General features: G+C 42.0%; 1 protein-coding gene across 12 annotated transcripts in view; it reads left to right on the forward strand.

Annotated features, from left to right (window-relative positions):
- LOC140197598 (microtubule-associated serine/threonine-protein kinase 4-like) overlaps positions 1–17,523 on the forward strand; it is a 437,605-nt gene that overhangs the window by 263,363 nt on the left and 156,719 nt on the right. The window contains exon 1 of one of the 12 annotated variants that reach the window (XM_072257808.1): positions 14,399–14,791. The exons of the other annotated variants lie outside the window; for them this stretch is intronic. Coding sequence (XP_072113909.1) covers positions 14,706–14,791 — 86 coding nt within the window. The 5' untranslated portion in view covers positions 14,399–14,705. Of the gene's footprint in view, positions 1–14,398; positions 14,792–17,523 lie in introns of those variants that run through there. 12 annotated transcript variants of the gene reach the window in all.

Consider the following 17,523-nt stretch of genomic DNA (forward strand, 5'->3'; position numbering starts at 1 on the left):
CACGAAGAGCTGAGCTGGACTAAATGACAGTTTGCTCAGAGTTGTCTTTGATCAAAGGACCAATTGAGGCAGTTGTCTTCACTCTTGTGTCCAATTCATTTAGTGAGTTTGGGCCTAACCAGAGCACATAATCATTCATATTCCAGTCTTGCACTGAATGTGCAAGAAGGTTTCTATGAAACCTTGGACGTTGGGGGAGAGGGAATCTTCTTTTGTATTGCTGTCTTCCCCCTAATTTTGCCCAGAATGCCACTTTGCATCCCCTTTTCGAGCAGGTTAGAGTACCTGAGATTTTCTCTGTTTTGGTACTTCCAAAGGTTAAGCAATATTTCTTCCAGCTGTGAATTTTGGAATTGCTGCATACAGGATTCATCTTCTGAATTTAATTACTAATGGTGATGTTGTGCTGTTTCATACTCCTACTGTGTTCTTGCGTTGCTGTTGATAGGTTGCCGATCAGTTGCTATGGTTGCTGAGAGGGGAATTTTGCAGTGAGGGGGAAGGGTGGATATAATGCAGTCTAGAGCTGTTCTTCAGATTGAAGTGATGTTTGTGGCTGACTGCTGTTTTATTTAAATGCATGCAGTATACAGAATAAGTTAGATGATCTTTTAGCGCATTTAGAGATTCGCAGGTATGGTGGTGTGAGCATCACTGAGTCAGGGCTGAAACAAGATCATAGTTAGGAGCTTTAACATCAAAGAGTACGCACTGTATCAGTAGGACAGGCAGGTAGGCGGAGGGGGTGGTTTAAAAAAGATGAAATCAAATCCTTAGGAAGAGGTGATACAGGATCAGAAGATGGTCAGAGTTAAGAAACTGCAAGGGTAAAAACGTAACTGCAAGGGTTTTCGAACAGTAGCCAGAATGTGGGCTACAAATTACAACTGGACATTTAAAAGAAGTTCTGTAAATAGGGCAATGTTGCGATAGTTGTGGAGGATTTCAATATGTAGGTAGATTGGGAAAATCAGGATAGTGCTGGATCCCAAGAGAGGGAATTTGTAGTGGCTGAGCCCACTCAGGGAATATAGCAAAAATTAGTGGGAAGATAGAGGATTGGAAAGCTTTTAAAAACCATCAGAAGGCAACTAAAAATGCCATAAAGAGAGAAAGGATGAAATATGAAGGTAAGCTAGCCAATAATATAAAAGAGGATACAACCTGTTTTTCAGATGTATAAAGAGTAAAATAGAGATGAGAGTGGATATCAGATTACTGAAAATGATGCTGTAAAGGTAGTAATGGGGGACAAAGAAGTGACGTATGAAGTTAATATTTTGCGTCAGTATTCACTCTGGAAAACACTAGCAGTATGCTGGAAGTTCTAGAGTGACAAGGTGCTTAGCGAGTGCAGTTGCTATTACTAGGGGGGATTACTAGGCTATTACTTGGGAATCTGAAAAATCAAATGTAGATAAATCACCTGGACCAGATGAGACTACACCCCATGGTTCTGAAAGAAGTAGCTGAAAAGATTGTGGAGGCATTTGTAATAATCTTTCAAGAATCACTAGATTCTGGATTTGTTCCAGAGGACTGGAAATACAGTTAAACCAGTGTAATGTGCACATAAACGTTGGAGCTCTTTTCCGGAGTAGTCAGGCATATCACTTTAGTCACGCACTGAACCCATGTTCTGTGTGGAAAAACACCAGTCACAGTTTGAAATTCTCTTGAAGACCATCTCGAATGAACTGGCTAATTCAGGAATACTGACACTTCCTCCATAGAACCGTTTGTCTGCACAAAGCACTCCTTATAATGTGGTCTCTCCTTCAAACAGCATTCAGCAGGCATCTTCCCTTGTGCCCTGCTCCACATCTCCTGCCAAAAGACCCAAACCAGACTACTGACTGACCTTCTGAAATCTCATCCTGCCCAGCCCTCTCAAATTGTCCCTGGCATCCCACTGAGCTGAAAGTTACAACACATATCGAGGCGATGCAGATTGGCTGACACAACAATCTTAATTTGGACAACATGGCTCCTTATATTTAGCTGAAACCAAAACAGGGCACACTGCTTTTGCAGAAAATTGCTAAAATAAAAATACCTCAGCATAGTTGTAGAAATCTTAACTAAGACATTACACTGGCATGGATAGAAGATTGGGTGACTGGCAGGAAGCAAAATGTGGGAATAAAGAGGGCCTTTTCTAATTGGCTGCCAGTGTCTAGAGGTGTTCCACAGTCACCCAATCTTCTAGCCATGATTTGGGTGACGAAATTGTTGACTTTGTGGCCAGGTTTGCGGATGATATGAAGATGGGTGACGCAGCAGGTGATGTTGTGGAAGTACTGAGACAGATTGGGAGAATAGGCATAGAAGTGGCAGATGGATATAGTGTAGGGAGATGCATGCATGGTCGTGCATCTTGGTGGAAGGAATAAAGAATTAGATTAATTTCTAAATGGAGAAAGTTCAAAAATCAGAGGTGCAAAGGAACATGGGAGTTGTGCAGGATTCAATAAGTTAATTTACAGATTGAGTCGGGGGCAAGGAAGGCAAATGCAATGTTAGCATTCATTTTGAGAGGACTAGAATATAAAAGCAAGACTATAATTGAGATTTTATACAACATTGGTCAGACTGCAGTGGGAGTATTGTGAGCAGTTTTGGGCCCCTTATCTAAGAAAAGATGTGCTGGCATTGGAGAGGGTCCAGAGGAGGTTCACGAAAATAATCCCAGGAATGAAAGAATAAAACGGTTCACGTATGAGGAGCGTTTGATGGCTGGTCTGTACTCACTGAAGTTTAGAAGAATTTTTGGGGCGGGGGGGAATCTCATTGAAACCTATGGAGTATTGAAAGGTGTAGATAGAGTGGATATGGAGAGGGTGAATCTAGGACCAGAGAGCACAAGCTCAATAGAGAGATGTCCATTTAGAACAGAGATTAGGAAAAATTTCTTTAGCTAGAGGATGGTGAATCTGTGGAATTCATTGCCAAAGACAGCTGTGGGGGCCAATTTTTGGGTATATTTAAGGCGATGGTTGATAGATTCGTGATTAATCAGGGCATCAAAGGTTACAGGGAAAAGGCAGGTGAATGTGGTTGAAAGGGATAATAAATCACCCATGATGGAATGGTGGAGCATACTTGACTGGCCGAGTGGCTTAATTTGCTCCTGTGTCTTATTGTCTTATGAATTAATTTCTCACAATAGGATGCACTCTAAAATGTTAATCATAAATTGCAAATTATGTACATTCACCAATCTTTCAACAAAGACAATGGAAATTGCATTATCTTAATATGCTGTGACAGACTTAAAAATCCCCACTGCAATCATGAAAATATTTGTTCTTCAGGAGTTTCTGATCCATAATTTGATGGTGATGCTTTTTAGTACAGCCTCTGAGAGGGGGTGGTGGGGGCTGGGGAAGTGCTGTTGTGGTTTCAGGTTGAAACCCTGCACATTGATTCGTTCTGAATTGACTCAGTATTGCAGGAAGGCATTCCTTGTTTGTTTTTCCAATAGTCCATGAAGGCTAATTTGATCAGTATTTATTTACTTCAAGCCATTAACTTGCACTGAATAGCTTTGAGACATGCATGTAGCTCCAAAGTACCAATAATTTCACTCAATAATTAAGGCTGTGGTATTATCTGAAAATGTTAGGAATGGAAAGGATGAGTCATTCTATTGTCTTTATCTTGAATGCCATATGCTATATGTGTTTTCATTGGCTGAGTGAAGTAAATGAAGTTTGGGTTTGGACTCGCCTCTAGTCGGTGGAGGGGATGGAGGTCTGAGGTTAGGAATTCTTATCGTGGAAGATGGTCTGTGGCAGGAGTTCCCAACCTGGGGCCCACGGACTTATTGTCTAATGGTATTGGTCCATGGCATAAAAAAGGTTGGGAGCCCCTGTTTTACTGTGAAGAGTATATTGGCTAGTGTGCTGTGAATACTGATTATTCAGTCATTTTTGGGATGGCTGTTATCCAAGAGTTACAGTGCCCTCAACACATTGGAACATTTGTGATCCATCCCTTAAAGGGTATAGAGTTTGCATGATCCAATAAGAGTTAGATGGTCCAGGGGAACATTTTTTGGTTTTCCCTGTGGAAATAGAAAGTTCATTATCTCAGCCTGTTGATACGAGCGGTTTAGTAGATGTTGATGTGAACTGAGTTTTGTATCCATCTCCAGAAGCTCTTCTCCCCAACGTGGCTGAGACCTGTGTCTGGCTGCAGAAACTGAAACCTTCTAGATTAACCTGGACAACAGGGGACCTGATTGAAAAGTTTGCGTAGCTGGCTGTTTCATCTAGACTGTAAACGGGGAAGGAAGTGTGCCAAGTTGAGGATCTAGCAAAGTAAAGAATGTGTTGGTAAAAGCATAATTTACACATTCTTCTGAGCAAGGTTCTTTTTAATGTTAATAATTATTCAATCTATGTTATGGGAAATAAAGAAAGACTATATGTAGTGCTTGAGTTTACAGTGGATTAGATTTTTAAGAAATTGAACAAAGTTCCATTAAGAACCTCAAGCTCATGTGAATGCACTGGCATGTAAAAAAAATCTTAAATTAGTTTAAAATGTTCTATGTTCAGCTGCTTTTCTCTGCTAACATCACCACACATGTCATTCATGTCTTTGCTTGTCTTGAACCAGACTTGAAATACTGCGAGTCCAGTTGACTAGTTCATTGGCAACACCAGCAGGGGAGCTGCTTGGCTTGTTGTTGTGCGGACCAGGCCCTTGTGCCTGAGGTCGCCTGCTGTACTTGCCCTGCTCGGTGGTAGGCAAGCTGGATATGTTTGTCTGTGGCTGCGCTGTCATGTGATGAGGACTGCTACACGCTTGTTCTTGAAGTGTGGCATAAGGATGACATCCCATGCACCATAAGTCTATAGACAATGACACTCAGGGACTTGGGCTATACATTGTGAAAATGATTTACTGTTATCATAATTGTGCTATATGTGCTGTGTAAACTGCAGGTACTGTGTCTTGCACCTTTGCCCTGGAGGAACACTGTTTGGCTTGGCTGTATTCATGTGTATGGTTGAATGATAATTAAACTTGAACCTGATTTCTCAGGACAGAGAATAAGTTGCCTCCATTTGAGTGCTCTAGTTGCTAAGGTGACTGATGAAGCCAATGTGATGTGGGCAGACCTATTTTGAGACAAGTAGGACAAGGAATACTTAGGCGGTAAGTTTGGGAGGTAGTAAGCTCCTTCTGTGTTATTGTTTTGGTACTCTGGTGCACTCAAGGCACATAGACTTGAAGTTTTCAATGCAACCTTCAATTTAGATGGTCACTGGCCAGGGATTCCAGCACTTTTATCCAGGAAATACTCTATGATTTTCCTCTGTCCTCCTTGCAGTCACTTATGCTTTGGCTTGGGACAGAGTTTGGATTTGGAAGTCTGGTTAAGCTACGTGAGCAGTTGACTGGCTGAAATGTTGGGGATGTGTCCCTGGGAGTGGATGTTCATAGGTATGTATATTTAAAGTTTTTTATTTAGTGATCTACAACACAGTAACAGGCCCTTCTGGTACAGCGAGCCCATGCCATCCAACTACACGCATTACCTATTAACGTACTAATCTGTATGATTTTGGACTGTGGGCAGTGGGAAGTAGCCCGAACCTACGTGGAGGAAACCTTATGCAGTCATGGGAAGAATGTACAAACTCCTTACAGACAGCAGTGGATTTACCCTGGGTTGCTGATGTTTTAATTTAACTAATCACTATGCTACCATGCCGGCCTACAGAAAACGAAACCTTCGGACAGATTATAATGTGTGTTCACTGATCCTTGTCGCATCAATTATGAGAAAGGTGGTCTTGGACTTTGTAGAATGGAAGGTTAATGAGGGCTGATGTAAGACCATTGGAATTCAGCAGTGAATAGAAAGAAAGTACATTTTTAGAGATGGATGGAATACTTGTCCATATATTCACAAGACTGGCTTTGCAATATAAGCTGTAGGAATAAAGGTTTTGTGGATGTGACTTTGAATCCTACAACGGGCATAATATTTCACCAGGTTGGCTTGCTCTGGCTGCTTCAACTGGGCAGTTTGTGCTAACACGAGTCCGTGGGTAAAAGTTATAATTCAGCTCTTCCTGTTATTGCTGTTCTTACTGTGGACAGAGCAAAGGAAACATTCTGTTGGGACTGTGATCAAGTTTTCCCTTTGAGTTTCCCACTTTCAGGAATCCAGTATGGGCTCTTCCATTAGTCTGGACTGTATTAATGTCTGAGAACATTTGCCTCCTGGAATAACATGAGATACTTGATCAGTATGCTGATTACTCTTTCAGCTTCACCAGCCAGAAGCTAGTCCCTCTATGGTTCACCTAATTTCCTTTATTCCAAGAGATTGAGAGGCAGATCATAACAACGTGTGGCTGGACCTGCAGTTTATCCATGACATTTGTATTTATTGGTCAGAGATTTTATAGAACAAGTGTTGTATGAAATATCACCTCTGTTTCTAGATAAGAAGACTGTGGGCATGCTGTCTTTTTACTTCATGCTGGGATACGTACTTCCTTACTAAATTAAGATTTTGCTTTCTTTCCCTCTTTCTCCCTCTCTGGTTTCCCTTTCCCCACTTATCTATCTATCTATCTATCTATCTATCTATCTATCTATCTCTATCTATCTATCTCTATCTATCTATCTATCTATCTATCTATCTATCTCTCTCTCTCTCTCTCTCTCTCTCTCTCTCTCTCTCTCTCTCTCTCTCTCTCTCTCTCTCTCTCTCTCTCTCTCTCTCTCTCTCTCTCTCTCTCTCTCTCTCTCGTGTTCTTAATATTTATTATTTATTCATTTTTTTGAATTTGTATAATTTGTCTGTTGTACGTTGGTTGTTTGCCATCTTTCTGTGCAGTTGTTCATTAATTTTATTGTGTTTCTTTGTATTTACTGTGAATGCCTGCAAGAAAATGAATCTCGGGATAACATGGTGCCTTATACATACTTTGATAATAAATTTATTTTGAACTTTGAACTTTCTCTCTCCCTTGCTCGCTTGTGTCTGCACACATTCCCCCTCACTTGCCTATCCTTAAACCACCCTCCCCCATGCTTGCCTGCCCCCAACTTCCATTTTGAGTATCTGTGGAGCAGACCCCGACAGAAAGAGCACTCAGGCAGGTCATGACCTTAGACTTTCTGCTGACTTCAAAGCTTTTGAGCAAAGCAGTTACTCCCTTCTGTGGGAGGATTACTCAGCATCCACCTGGTAAGGCACTGTGGTTGGGAGAAGACTGTATATGATGTATGGCACACTGTTGGAGGAGGAGGGAGAGAAGGGCTCTCAACAAGAGAGCTGATCGGCCCAGGATAGTTGAAAAATAATTTTACCTGGGTCAGCAAAAAACTGTATGAGATGTGCATCATTGATGAAATCCTCACTGGAATCTGCCACCTGCTGGAACTTGGAGCTGAGCAGACACCACATTACACTGACCAGCATGGCAGTGATAGGCAAATGATATTTGTGCTTTGGGCTCTGTCCAGAGATATTTATATTGCCTTGCAGCCCACCACAGTCACATAAAAGAAGTGATTGGGCCGCTATAATTGTACAAACCCGCAAGATTATCTGCTCCTCCTTCCTTCAGTACACGTATGGGGTCAGCTGAATTTATGTTGCAAACTCTAGCTGTTCTGTCTCTGTTGAACTCTGTCCACTTCACCTGCAAAATGATGAATTGGACCTGCTTTAACCACAAAGGAACCTGACCTTTGACTGGAGCTAGCCACGTATCCTCATTGTGTTTGATGGTGCATTGCTGAAAAGGCCCAGCCAGTGAAGGACTTGGTTAACCTTGGCTCACTGTGGGAATCATTGAGGGGAGCCCGCAGCAGGAAACCCATGTGAAATTATGGCTGATGAACTGGGAAAATTCCTTATTGAAATCCTATTTTGGGTCCTTCCCTGATTGCCAGAATGAAAAGGATTTCATTTCTTTTTACAAAGTACAGAGTTTGTGTTTTTTTTAAACTTTTATTGCTGCTTAAGTTCTGCTTTCATGTTGCAATCACTTTGCTTGTTTGCTGACTCACCTATCTAATACTCTCTTCCATAACTAAAGATGATTTGTTCACTTTATAATCGCTGCATACTGTATAGTACTTTTGTATCTTTTAAGCAATCATTGTTCTACCATTTAAAATGGCCTTTTACTTGATAGCCGCAGATCATTTCCACGAGAATTAGTTTAACATTTTGAAATTAAGGTGAAGCCTCTTTAATGAGACTACTGTGGCTTCCTGTACAGTCTCGTAATCAGCATTGGAGTATTGTCATTTTTAATGACTCATTTTGCAGTTATTTCTGTTGACTGGAAAAATAAATAAAGATGGGGCACTGAGAACTGGTACACTTAAGCAGGTAGGTTAAATGGAAAGCTCCAGGCTTACACCACCTGTGAGATCCCTGCAGCTGTAGGGACCCTGGCTATGCTGGCAGCATTGACTGCTATGCAGTTGCACGTGAATTTCCTGCTCCCTGCTCCCCTCGATGATTCCAACAGCCAGCCGAGATTAACCACAAAAACCAAACAGTACTTGGGTAGTACATACTGAGGCTGTACCTCTGCATCACTTTAATGGGCCTCTGACAGCTTGTGCTGCAAGAGACTATTCCCACCTATCAACACGGCACTCAGAAGCTGATGAAATACATTTACATTAATAGTAAAAAAAAATCTCAGTGTACCACCCTGAAATTACTTTAAGCAAGAGAACAAATGTCAGCCTGAAACACTGACTGTTTATTCCCTTCCATAGATGCTTTCTACATAATTACACTTGCTGGACCTGGGACAGATCCTCTGAAATGATAACACTGACAAATTTGAAGTTGCTGATGCCCTCCTCTTCTGATTTCCCCCAGTGAGGATTGGCACATGAACCTCCGGCTTCCCTCTCCTGCTGCTTGGTCTTGCTGACGTTGAGTGAGAGGTTGTCGTTGTGGCACCTCTCAGCCAGATTTTGTCTCCCTCCTATATGCTGATTCATCACCACCATTGGTTCGGCTAATGACAGTGTTGTCATCAGCACACTTACATGTGGCATTGGAGCTGTGCTTGACTTCAGTCATAAGGATAGAGCGAGTAGAGCAGGGGTCTGACCTTATCAAAGTTGTATATGGTAACATATATATACTTTGATAATAAATTTACTTTGATCTTTAATTTAGTGGGCTGAATAGCCTAATTCTGCTAATGGAAGAGCAGGCTTGAGGGACTGAATGGTCTGATTCTTATGTCCAAGTGTTCACTCAGATCTTCCACCGATGGGCTTGTGTGTCTGCCTTTGGAAAAGATAACCTCCCTAGCCACTTATATAGCTGAGTGTAGAAGCAGCCCGGGATTCAGTACATCATCCAGCACACTCATTCCACAGCTGTTACTTTGCTCAACATTCCCTCTCCTACACTTTGGTGCCTGTGGAATGGTTGCTCCTGGCCATCTTGTCGGGTTGCCCGTTGGGCTTCAGGGGGTACAATGTTGAATTTATCTGACACGTAACGGTTATAAATATCTGCTTCCATTTCCAGTGGTATCCAGCTTGCCTTTCTGAGCCAAACTGTAGTTTCCCCCCGACCCTTCAAACCACCTCTATAAATCTTTTTGACCTTCACTGAGTAAGAGGAGCGCAAGAGCATTTTCAATTTACTTTATTGTATTATTGGCGTTTCATCAATTGTTCCAAAGTGGAGTATAATCTGCTTTTCGAGGAACAGCACTGTGCCTGTGCAATATTTCCATGAGTGTGCTGATTGCAGTGGAAGTTCGCAGTAAGACACAGATGTAACAAAGTTAATTTCAGCTGTTTGAAATTTGAAAGCCTAATAAATGGCTTCAGAGCTCGAGGCATGGCTTTCAAGAGTGTTTTCAAATACGGACTTTTAAAACAAGGTCATTTCAAAACAAAGTCTGTATTTTCACTGTTGCCTATATGCATAAGTTTGGGACAAAATCAAAACATATTCTCTGTGTAATCAGAAGAATCCGGAACATGCAATATTTTTCTTGGCTTTTGCAGTTTCTGAAATGATATACATTAGCTTTTTTTTATTAATACAAGAGATTTGGCAGATGTTGGAAATCGAGAGTAACACACACGCACACACACACATACGCTGCTGGAGGACCTCAGCAGATCAGGCAGCATCCATGGAAAGGAATAAAAAGTTGATGTTTGAACCGAGACCCTTCAACAGGACCTCTCGTCCTGATGAAGAGTCTCAGCCCAAAACGTTGACTCTCTGTTCCTTTCCATGGATGGTGCTTGACCTTCTCAGTTCCTCCAGCATTTTGTGCATGCTAACTTTCTTATTGCCCTTTTTACTTTCTCTCATTCTCTTCCTCCGTTTTCAGTGTCAGCTTTGCATCTACCACACACAAAAATTGTTTGCTTTGCTATTGCTTTCCAAGACTGATCATTACTCTAATTTATTCAGAAACTACAGAGTGCCTACTGAATGTACGTTGAACTTCCTTTTCACAAATTGAAATGAAGAAATGTTAAGCACAGGGAGTTGGTACAGACTTTCAGGCAACTTTGCATACAGAGAAATATTGATGGAGTTTGATAACTTAAGACATTTCCGCTGAGTGAAGTTAATCTGCTACTTCTCTGAGAAGGAAATTGTTTCTTATTCCCCTCCAGTGTCCACAGCTGCCCTACAGAATTCACAGACACGACTGTATTTCAGTGCTATAGAAATATAAATTGTGGTTGAGATCTGATCTGTGAATGTGAAGTTCAAAATTTTGAACTGTCCCAGAAACTGAATTTGGCAAGATGACGATCACTTGAATTAAGGGCTATGTTACAGCAGTGGTAAATGTAGAGTTAAGTTTCGAACTGATTAGAACTGTAATTATGGAACAGATGGAAAATATGATGGAATTGTAAGATAATTGTCCAGTGTTTCGCATTACTAAACAAACTGAGTAAGTTGATTGAGGTCGGTTATCAATGTTTATGCAGTAATTTTTTTCATACTTCGGGGAAGAAGTTTCCTTGTGTCTTGTCGATATTCTGGAAGATTTTGTTAAATCCTGATTTTATAAAAGCAGAGAAGCATTAGGAAAAGCTCAGAGTTCAATACCACAATTTGTGGTGTTACGTACCCCGTAACTGCGTTGCCAAACCAGCAGAAATGGATCACTCAGTTGGAGTCTGGATTACTAGAACTGAGAAAGTTTTATTAAAGAAACAAGCAACACAGTACTCTAATCAAAAGGATAATAAATGCAACAGTTCAGCAATGATAAACACACATGTACACAGAATTAGGATAACAGGATCAATCAAGCTCTATCGTCGTCTAGGGGTAAATGACCAGTTCTAAAGTGATGCAAAGTTGAATTGAATTCAGTTCAGTTCGCAGTAATCACTGCCGTGGGAGATGGACAATGGGAGGAAGGAGAGAGAGAGAGCAAAACGAATGAATATTCAAACGGCTTCCACACAGACCTTCGATATTCTTCGCAGTCAGCTTTCGGGCGAGCCCTTTGTGATGTCTCCTGAGGTCACCGACTGTGACCCCTCCGTTTCCAGATACGATCGTTTCTCTGCGGTGAAGCTGGCACCCAGGCAAGGGCGGACACACACCAGGTTCCCGCTGATCGTGCCTTTCCACCCTGTGCGTCTATGGCTTGGTCCCGCGACCAGCCTTCCAAAACTTCCCACTGACTTGTGGGAGACGCACCGCTTCCAGGGTCTCGTTACCTCGGGGTGTCGTGTGTGTCTTGCCTTAGCAAACCTGTCCCTTTTTATCCCCCTGCTGGGGTATCGCCTGTCCATCACTTCAAACAGTTCAGGGTTCAAAGGGGGAGCCGATCTTGACAGCTCTCCTTCCGTTACTCTCTCCCGTCCCTTCATTAACATCTCCAAATGCTGCTCCATTGTTTTCCTTATCTCTCTTTCTCATGAAGACAGGTGGCAGACCAACTGCTGATCCCACTGGTGCCAGCACAGGACAGCTAACATCTTAATCTATGTGTATTCTCGTCACAGTGGTTTTGATACACAGTACAGCTAATTAATGCTGAAGACCACTTCAAAATGGGATTGGAAGGTAGAAAGAAATTTCATTGGAAGCCAATTATCTATCATTCCTGCCATTTAGCTTTTAATGGGATGGTTAAAAATGACTGAAATATTGTGAACTGGTCTCCAGGGAAAGCCTTTTGATTGTGTGCTGTGTTCCAGGAAACCCATCCTGTCATTTGCATGAAATAAATGGGGATGACTGTTGCTTAAGGACCGACTGCATGAAGTTTATTTCCTGTTCTATGTCAACAGGATTGCTACAATATCCATTTACGCTTTAACAGAACCCTATTCGCAGTTATTGTTTTAAAAGGTATTTGCATTTTTCAGCTGTTCAAAACTGTTTTATGATCTTGTCACTGTGATTATAAACTAATCTTTGATCTGGTTGTCATATTCAAATACTGTGCTGTGAAATGTTCTAGCATTTACCCCTTCTCTTCTCCTCACCTGCCCTGGTGTCATTCCTCCTTTCCTTTCTTCCATGGTCCGCTCTCTTCTTCTATCAGATTCCTCTTTCTTCAGCACTTTACCTTTTCCAACTCTCACCTCCCAGCTTCTCACTTCTCCCCTCCCCAACCCACCCATGTATCACCTGCCAGCTTCCCCTTGCCTCACCTCCTTAATCTGGCTTCTTTCTCCTTCCTTCCTGGTCCTGATGAAGGGTCTCGGCCTGGAATGTTGACTGTTTACTTCCCTCTATTGAAGATGCCTGACTGCTGAACTCCCCCAGCATCTTGGGTATCGCTCTTGATTTCTAGCATCTGCAGAATCTCTTGCGTTGCATATTTTGTTAAGTTTCTGGAATCTTCTGAGATTGCTCCTCACAGTGAAATTGTGTTGTTGCTAGGAGCTAATCAAAAACTGGAGTTGGGGAGGAGGAAGAATTGTTGCAACAGGCAGTCCTTGGATATATAAGTAGCCACTTATGGAAATATTACTTATTTATGATTTTATAAAAGTGATTTATGATTTTATAGAAGTTGCACTTGCAAAAATCAATGTAGTTTCAGCTTGTCAGATCTGTGTGACATAAAAATACTACCAACTGCCAAGGTGGAGGTATGATTTAATGGATATGTGTCCCATTGTATGTGGTTATTCACGAAGGATAGATTTAAACCTAAAGTATGCTAATTAATAATGATTATCCTCCTTGCAGGAAGACACTAACCCACAGAAAATATGCCAATAAGATTGAAAGAGTGTAAAGGAACTTTACAAGGATGTTGCCAGGACCTGAGCTACAAGGAAAGATTTAACAGGTTACAACTTCATTCCCTGGAGTGTAAGAGAATGAGAGGAGATTTGACCAAGGTATACAAAATTATAAGGGGTATAGACGGGGTAAACGCAAGCAGTCTTTTCTCGCTGAGATTGGCTGAGACTAGAACTAGACATCACAGGTTAAGGATGAAAGCTGAAGTGTTTAAGGGGAACATGAGGAGGAACTCAGAGGGTTTTGTGAATGTGGAATGAACTGGCTGTGGAAGTGGTGGACGTGGTTTGATTTCAACATTTAAGAGAAACTTGGACAGGTAGGTGGATGTGAGGAGTGTGAGGGGCTTTGGTCCAGTTGCAGGTCACTGGGATGAAGCAGATAAATAGTCTGGCACAGACTAGATGGGCCGAAGGGCATCTTTCTGTGCTGTAGTGTTCTATGACTCTATGAAGAGGTTGGGTGACTGCCTGCCTTAAATTTTTAACCTAACTTCTGCCCCCTTTCCAAATGCACAATTAGATTGGGTTGGGTGGGAAAATGCACAATTAGGCAGATTGGGTTGGGTGGGAAAGTTTTAAACTTTGCACAGCATATTCAACACCTCAGCTCAGTTTGAATACAGGCACACCCAAGGTACATCCTCACAAGGAGCAGTGCAGCAAAATCAAAATGTGTGGGATGCATGCATACAGCAATAAAGGGATATCTGTGATTAATATTTTATAACCATGTAATTGGATTTGGATCTGGTGTGCCAATCCTGGTTCAGTGCTCCCCTGCAATGTACCGTAATTATCTTTACCTGCTTGGAGTAGAGAGCAGGCTTTGTTATACAGAAGTTAGTCAAGGGCTTGTGGCATATTCAGGATTTGGATAGGGGGAAAATAAATGTAAATATAATTTCAGAAAGTCAGATTTGTATAGTTAATAAGAAATCTTTGTATAAATTGTGACTTTTAAAGTTTAAAAATAAGTAGTGTGGCTGGACAAAGTTTCTGATTTCTGCTTTATAAGAGTTTAATGGTTTAAGTGGCTCCCTCTTGATTCCATGAAATGGTAAATCCCAAATAGATGATTTACCTTGGTTTTGCAACCAAACACAAAGATGTCTTAACTGCAAGCTGTGTAAACTTCCTTTGGCCACTCGGTAATCTTCCGGAGTAAGTGAGGTGTAACTGGAGATGATTGTGGGCTCTTTGAAATAGAATAACAACCAAACTGGCAAGGACAATTTTTTTAAAAAAGACTGTGCAGTATGTCAAAGCTTGTTTGAGTTGGACAATAGTTTATGGCAAGCGTTCAAAAAGCAGTGGCTCTCCAGTGATCTGGCAGCCTAAGGATGCTTTCCACCAAGGATCCGGAGGAGTTGTCTTCACTGAATGTGGAAGGCCTGTCTCTTTTTCTGAAAGGGAACTGAAGTGTTCACTTCTGCATCATGTCCGACTCCAGCTTGTGGTCTGTTCTATCAAACATCACCGTGCCTCATTTTCTAAGCAGAGCCAGGTTACGAAGGTCCAAAAGGTAATTTGAAGCACTTCGTGTTTGATGCTGTTGGCTTCATCCTTTTTCAGTTCTGTGATGTTTACAGCTGGCCAGCATTAATATTGTATAATTTTGAAACTACTGAAATGTGATGTATACAGCAGCTACATATGGTAAACTGGCAATGTGAGCTGGAGATTGATGTGTGAGTCAGCTTGACTGTATTGTAAACGTTGTAAACCTTCTGAACTGGCAATCTGGATTTCTTTTATTTGAACGTAAACAGCTGAACTGTAATACTGAAGCCAAAAATCGCAAATGCTGAAAATTGGTAACAAAGACTGAAAATGCTACAGGTCAGGCGGCACCTGTGAAGAGAGAAACAGGGTCGGTATTTAATTTCTGATTAGAAGTTATTATCATGAAACGTTAATACTTCATTCTCTTTGTAGAAGCTATATTTAACTATCTTGTGTTATGTTTTGTAACTCCAAAACCTAAAACTAATTGAAAGAAAAACATGGAGCTAGGAATAATGTGTCTACTCTTAGTTTTTACTTCAGTGAGACGTATGCTTATGATGTGGTGACATAATGACGTATGCCATTCATGTACTTTTACATATAACCCATAATGGATTATGTAAGCAAAGAAACAATGCTTAATCGAACAAGACAAAATCTGCAGGTGCTGGAAATCCGAGCATCATGCAAAATGCTGGAGGAACTCAGCAGGCCAGGCAGCATCTGCGGAAAAGAGTACAGTCGATGTTTTGGGCCGAAACCCTTCGGTAGCACCGGAGAAAAAGAGATGAGTAAATTTAAAAGGTGGGGGAAGGGGGGAGAAAAACACAAGGTAATAGGTGAAATCTGGAGGGGGAAGGATGAAGTGAGGAGCTGGGAAGATGAAAGAGACAGAAGGCCATGGAAGAAAGAAAAGCACCAGAGGGAGTTGATGGGCGGGAAGGGAGATAAGGTGAGAAAGGGAAAAGGGGATGAGAAACGGTGAAGGGGGTGGGGGGCATTACCAGAAGTTTGGGAAATTTGTGTTCATGCCATCAGGTTGGAGGCTACCCAAATGGAATACAAGGTGTTGTTCCTCCAACCTAAGTGTGGCCTCTTCATGACACTGGAGGAGTCCAAGGATGGACATATCAGAATGAGAATGGGAAGTGGAATTAAAATGGGTGGCCACTGGGAGATCCCGCTTGTTCTGGTGGATGAAGTGTAGGCGCTTGGCGAAGTTGTCTCCCAATCTACGTTGGGTCTCACCGATGCATAGGAGGACGCACCGGGAGCACCGAACACAGTATATGACTCCAAGAGACTCACAGGTGAAGTGTCACCTCACCTGGAAGGACTGTTTGGGGCCCTGACTGGTAGTGAGGGAGGAGGTATAGGGGCAGGTGTAGCACTTGCTTGCAAGGATAAGTGCCAGGAGAGAGATCAGTGGGGAGGGGTGAATGGACAAGGGAGTTGCCTAGGGAGCGATCCCTGCAGAAAGTGGGGGGGGAGGGAAAGGGATGCCTGGTGGTGGGATCCCATTGGAGGTGGCTGAAGTTTCAGAGAATTATGTGCTGCATGTGGAGACTGGTGGTGTGGTAGGTGAGGACAAGAGGAACCATATTCCTAGTAGGGTGGCAGGAGGAATGGGGTAAGAGCAGACACGCATGAAATAGAAGAGATGTGGTTGAGGGCAGCATTGATGGTGGGGGAAGCGAAGCCCCTTTCTTTGAAAAAGAAGGATATCTCCTTCATTCTAGAATGAAAAGCCTCATTCTGAGAGCGGAGGCGGAGGAATTGTTAGAAGGGGGTAGCAAGGTATACTCCAGGTAGCTGTGAGAGAATATATTTAATTGAACAATATATTTAATTGAACAATATTTTTACAATATCACTCAAATATTATTGAAAAATTAAATACACAACATGTATTTATGGTTTCTTGTTTAGAACAAGCCATATAGTCTTAGATTTGTACAGAATAGAAACAGACCCTCTAATCTATATATCCATGCCAATCTTTTTGCCCGCTTACACTAATTCCACTTGACTGCATTAGGTCCATATTTTTGTGTTGTCTATTGAAGTGCCTGTCTAAGTATCTCAAAGATGGTGGTTGTATTCTGATTCCACCATGTTTGCGCTTTCTAAAACATACCATCTTGCCGTGTTGGGATTAACTTCCATCTACCATCACTTTGGCCAACTTTCCACCTGATATCTATCTTATTATAGACCTAGAGAACCTTAATTGCTATGTTCAACACCAACTTTCATGTCTTCCACAAATTTACAAATGATATCATGACATTCACATCCTCTGAGAAGCCATTACCCCAACAACTGGGAAACGACCACAGAGGGCCAGCCCCTCATTATCTGCCTGCACTATGCCCTTCCCTGGTTGTCACCCATCTCCTTTTGTAGTGTTCTCGTGCAGAGTGTTGAAACTCTGACTAAACACCAAGTTAAACTCCGGAGCCAATGAAGACAGAGTCGTAGTAAGGTTAACCATTTACTGTTCACTCTTCCACATTAACATTGTATGGTGAAAACTGTTGATAAAAAAATACAAACATATACAGTGTTTGTTTCATTCTGGAGACTACATGCGCTCTCTTCTATTAGCGAGTGTCTCCAGCTGCCCCGAGTAGGGAGCAAGGGGTCGCGTCAAACCGCCACCGGGTCTGAGCCCACCCCGCGTTTGAAATTGAAAAGCCATCACGCGGGCCACTTCCCTTAACAGAAACCGAGTTAATATTTTTCTTA

The sequence above is a fragment of the Mobula birostris genome, chromosome 5 (genome assembly GCF_030028105.1).
Source record: "Mobula birostris isolate sMobBir1 chromosome 5, sMobBir1.hap1, whole genome shotgun sequence".
NCBI classification, from domain to species: domain Eukaryota; kingdom Metazoa; phylum Chordata; class Chondrichthyes; order Myliobatiformes; family Myliobatidae; genus Mobula; species Mobula birostris.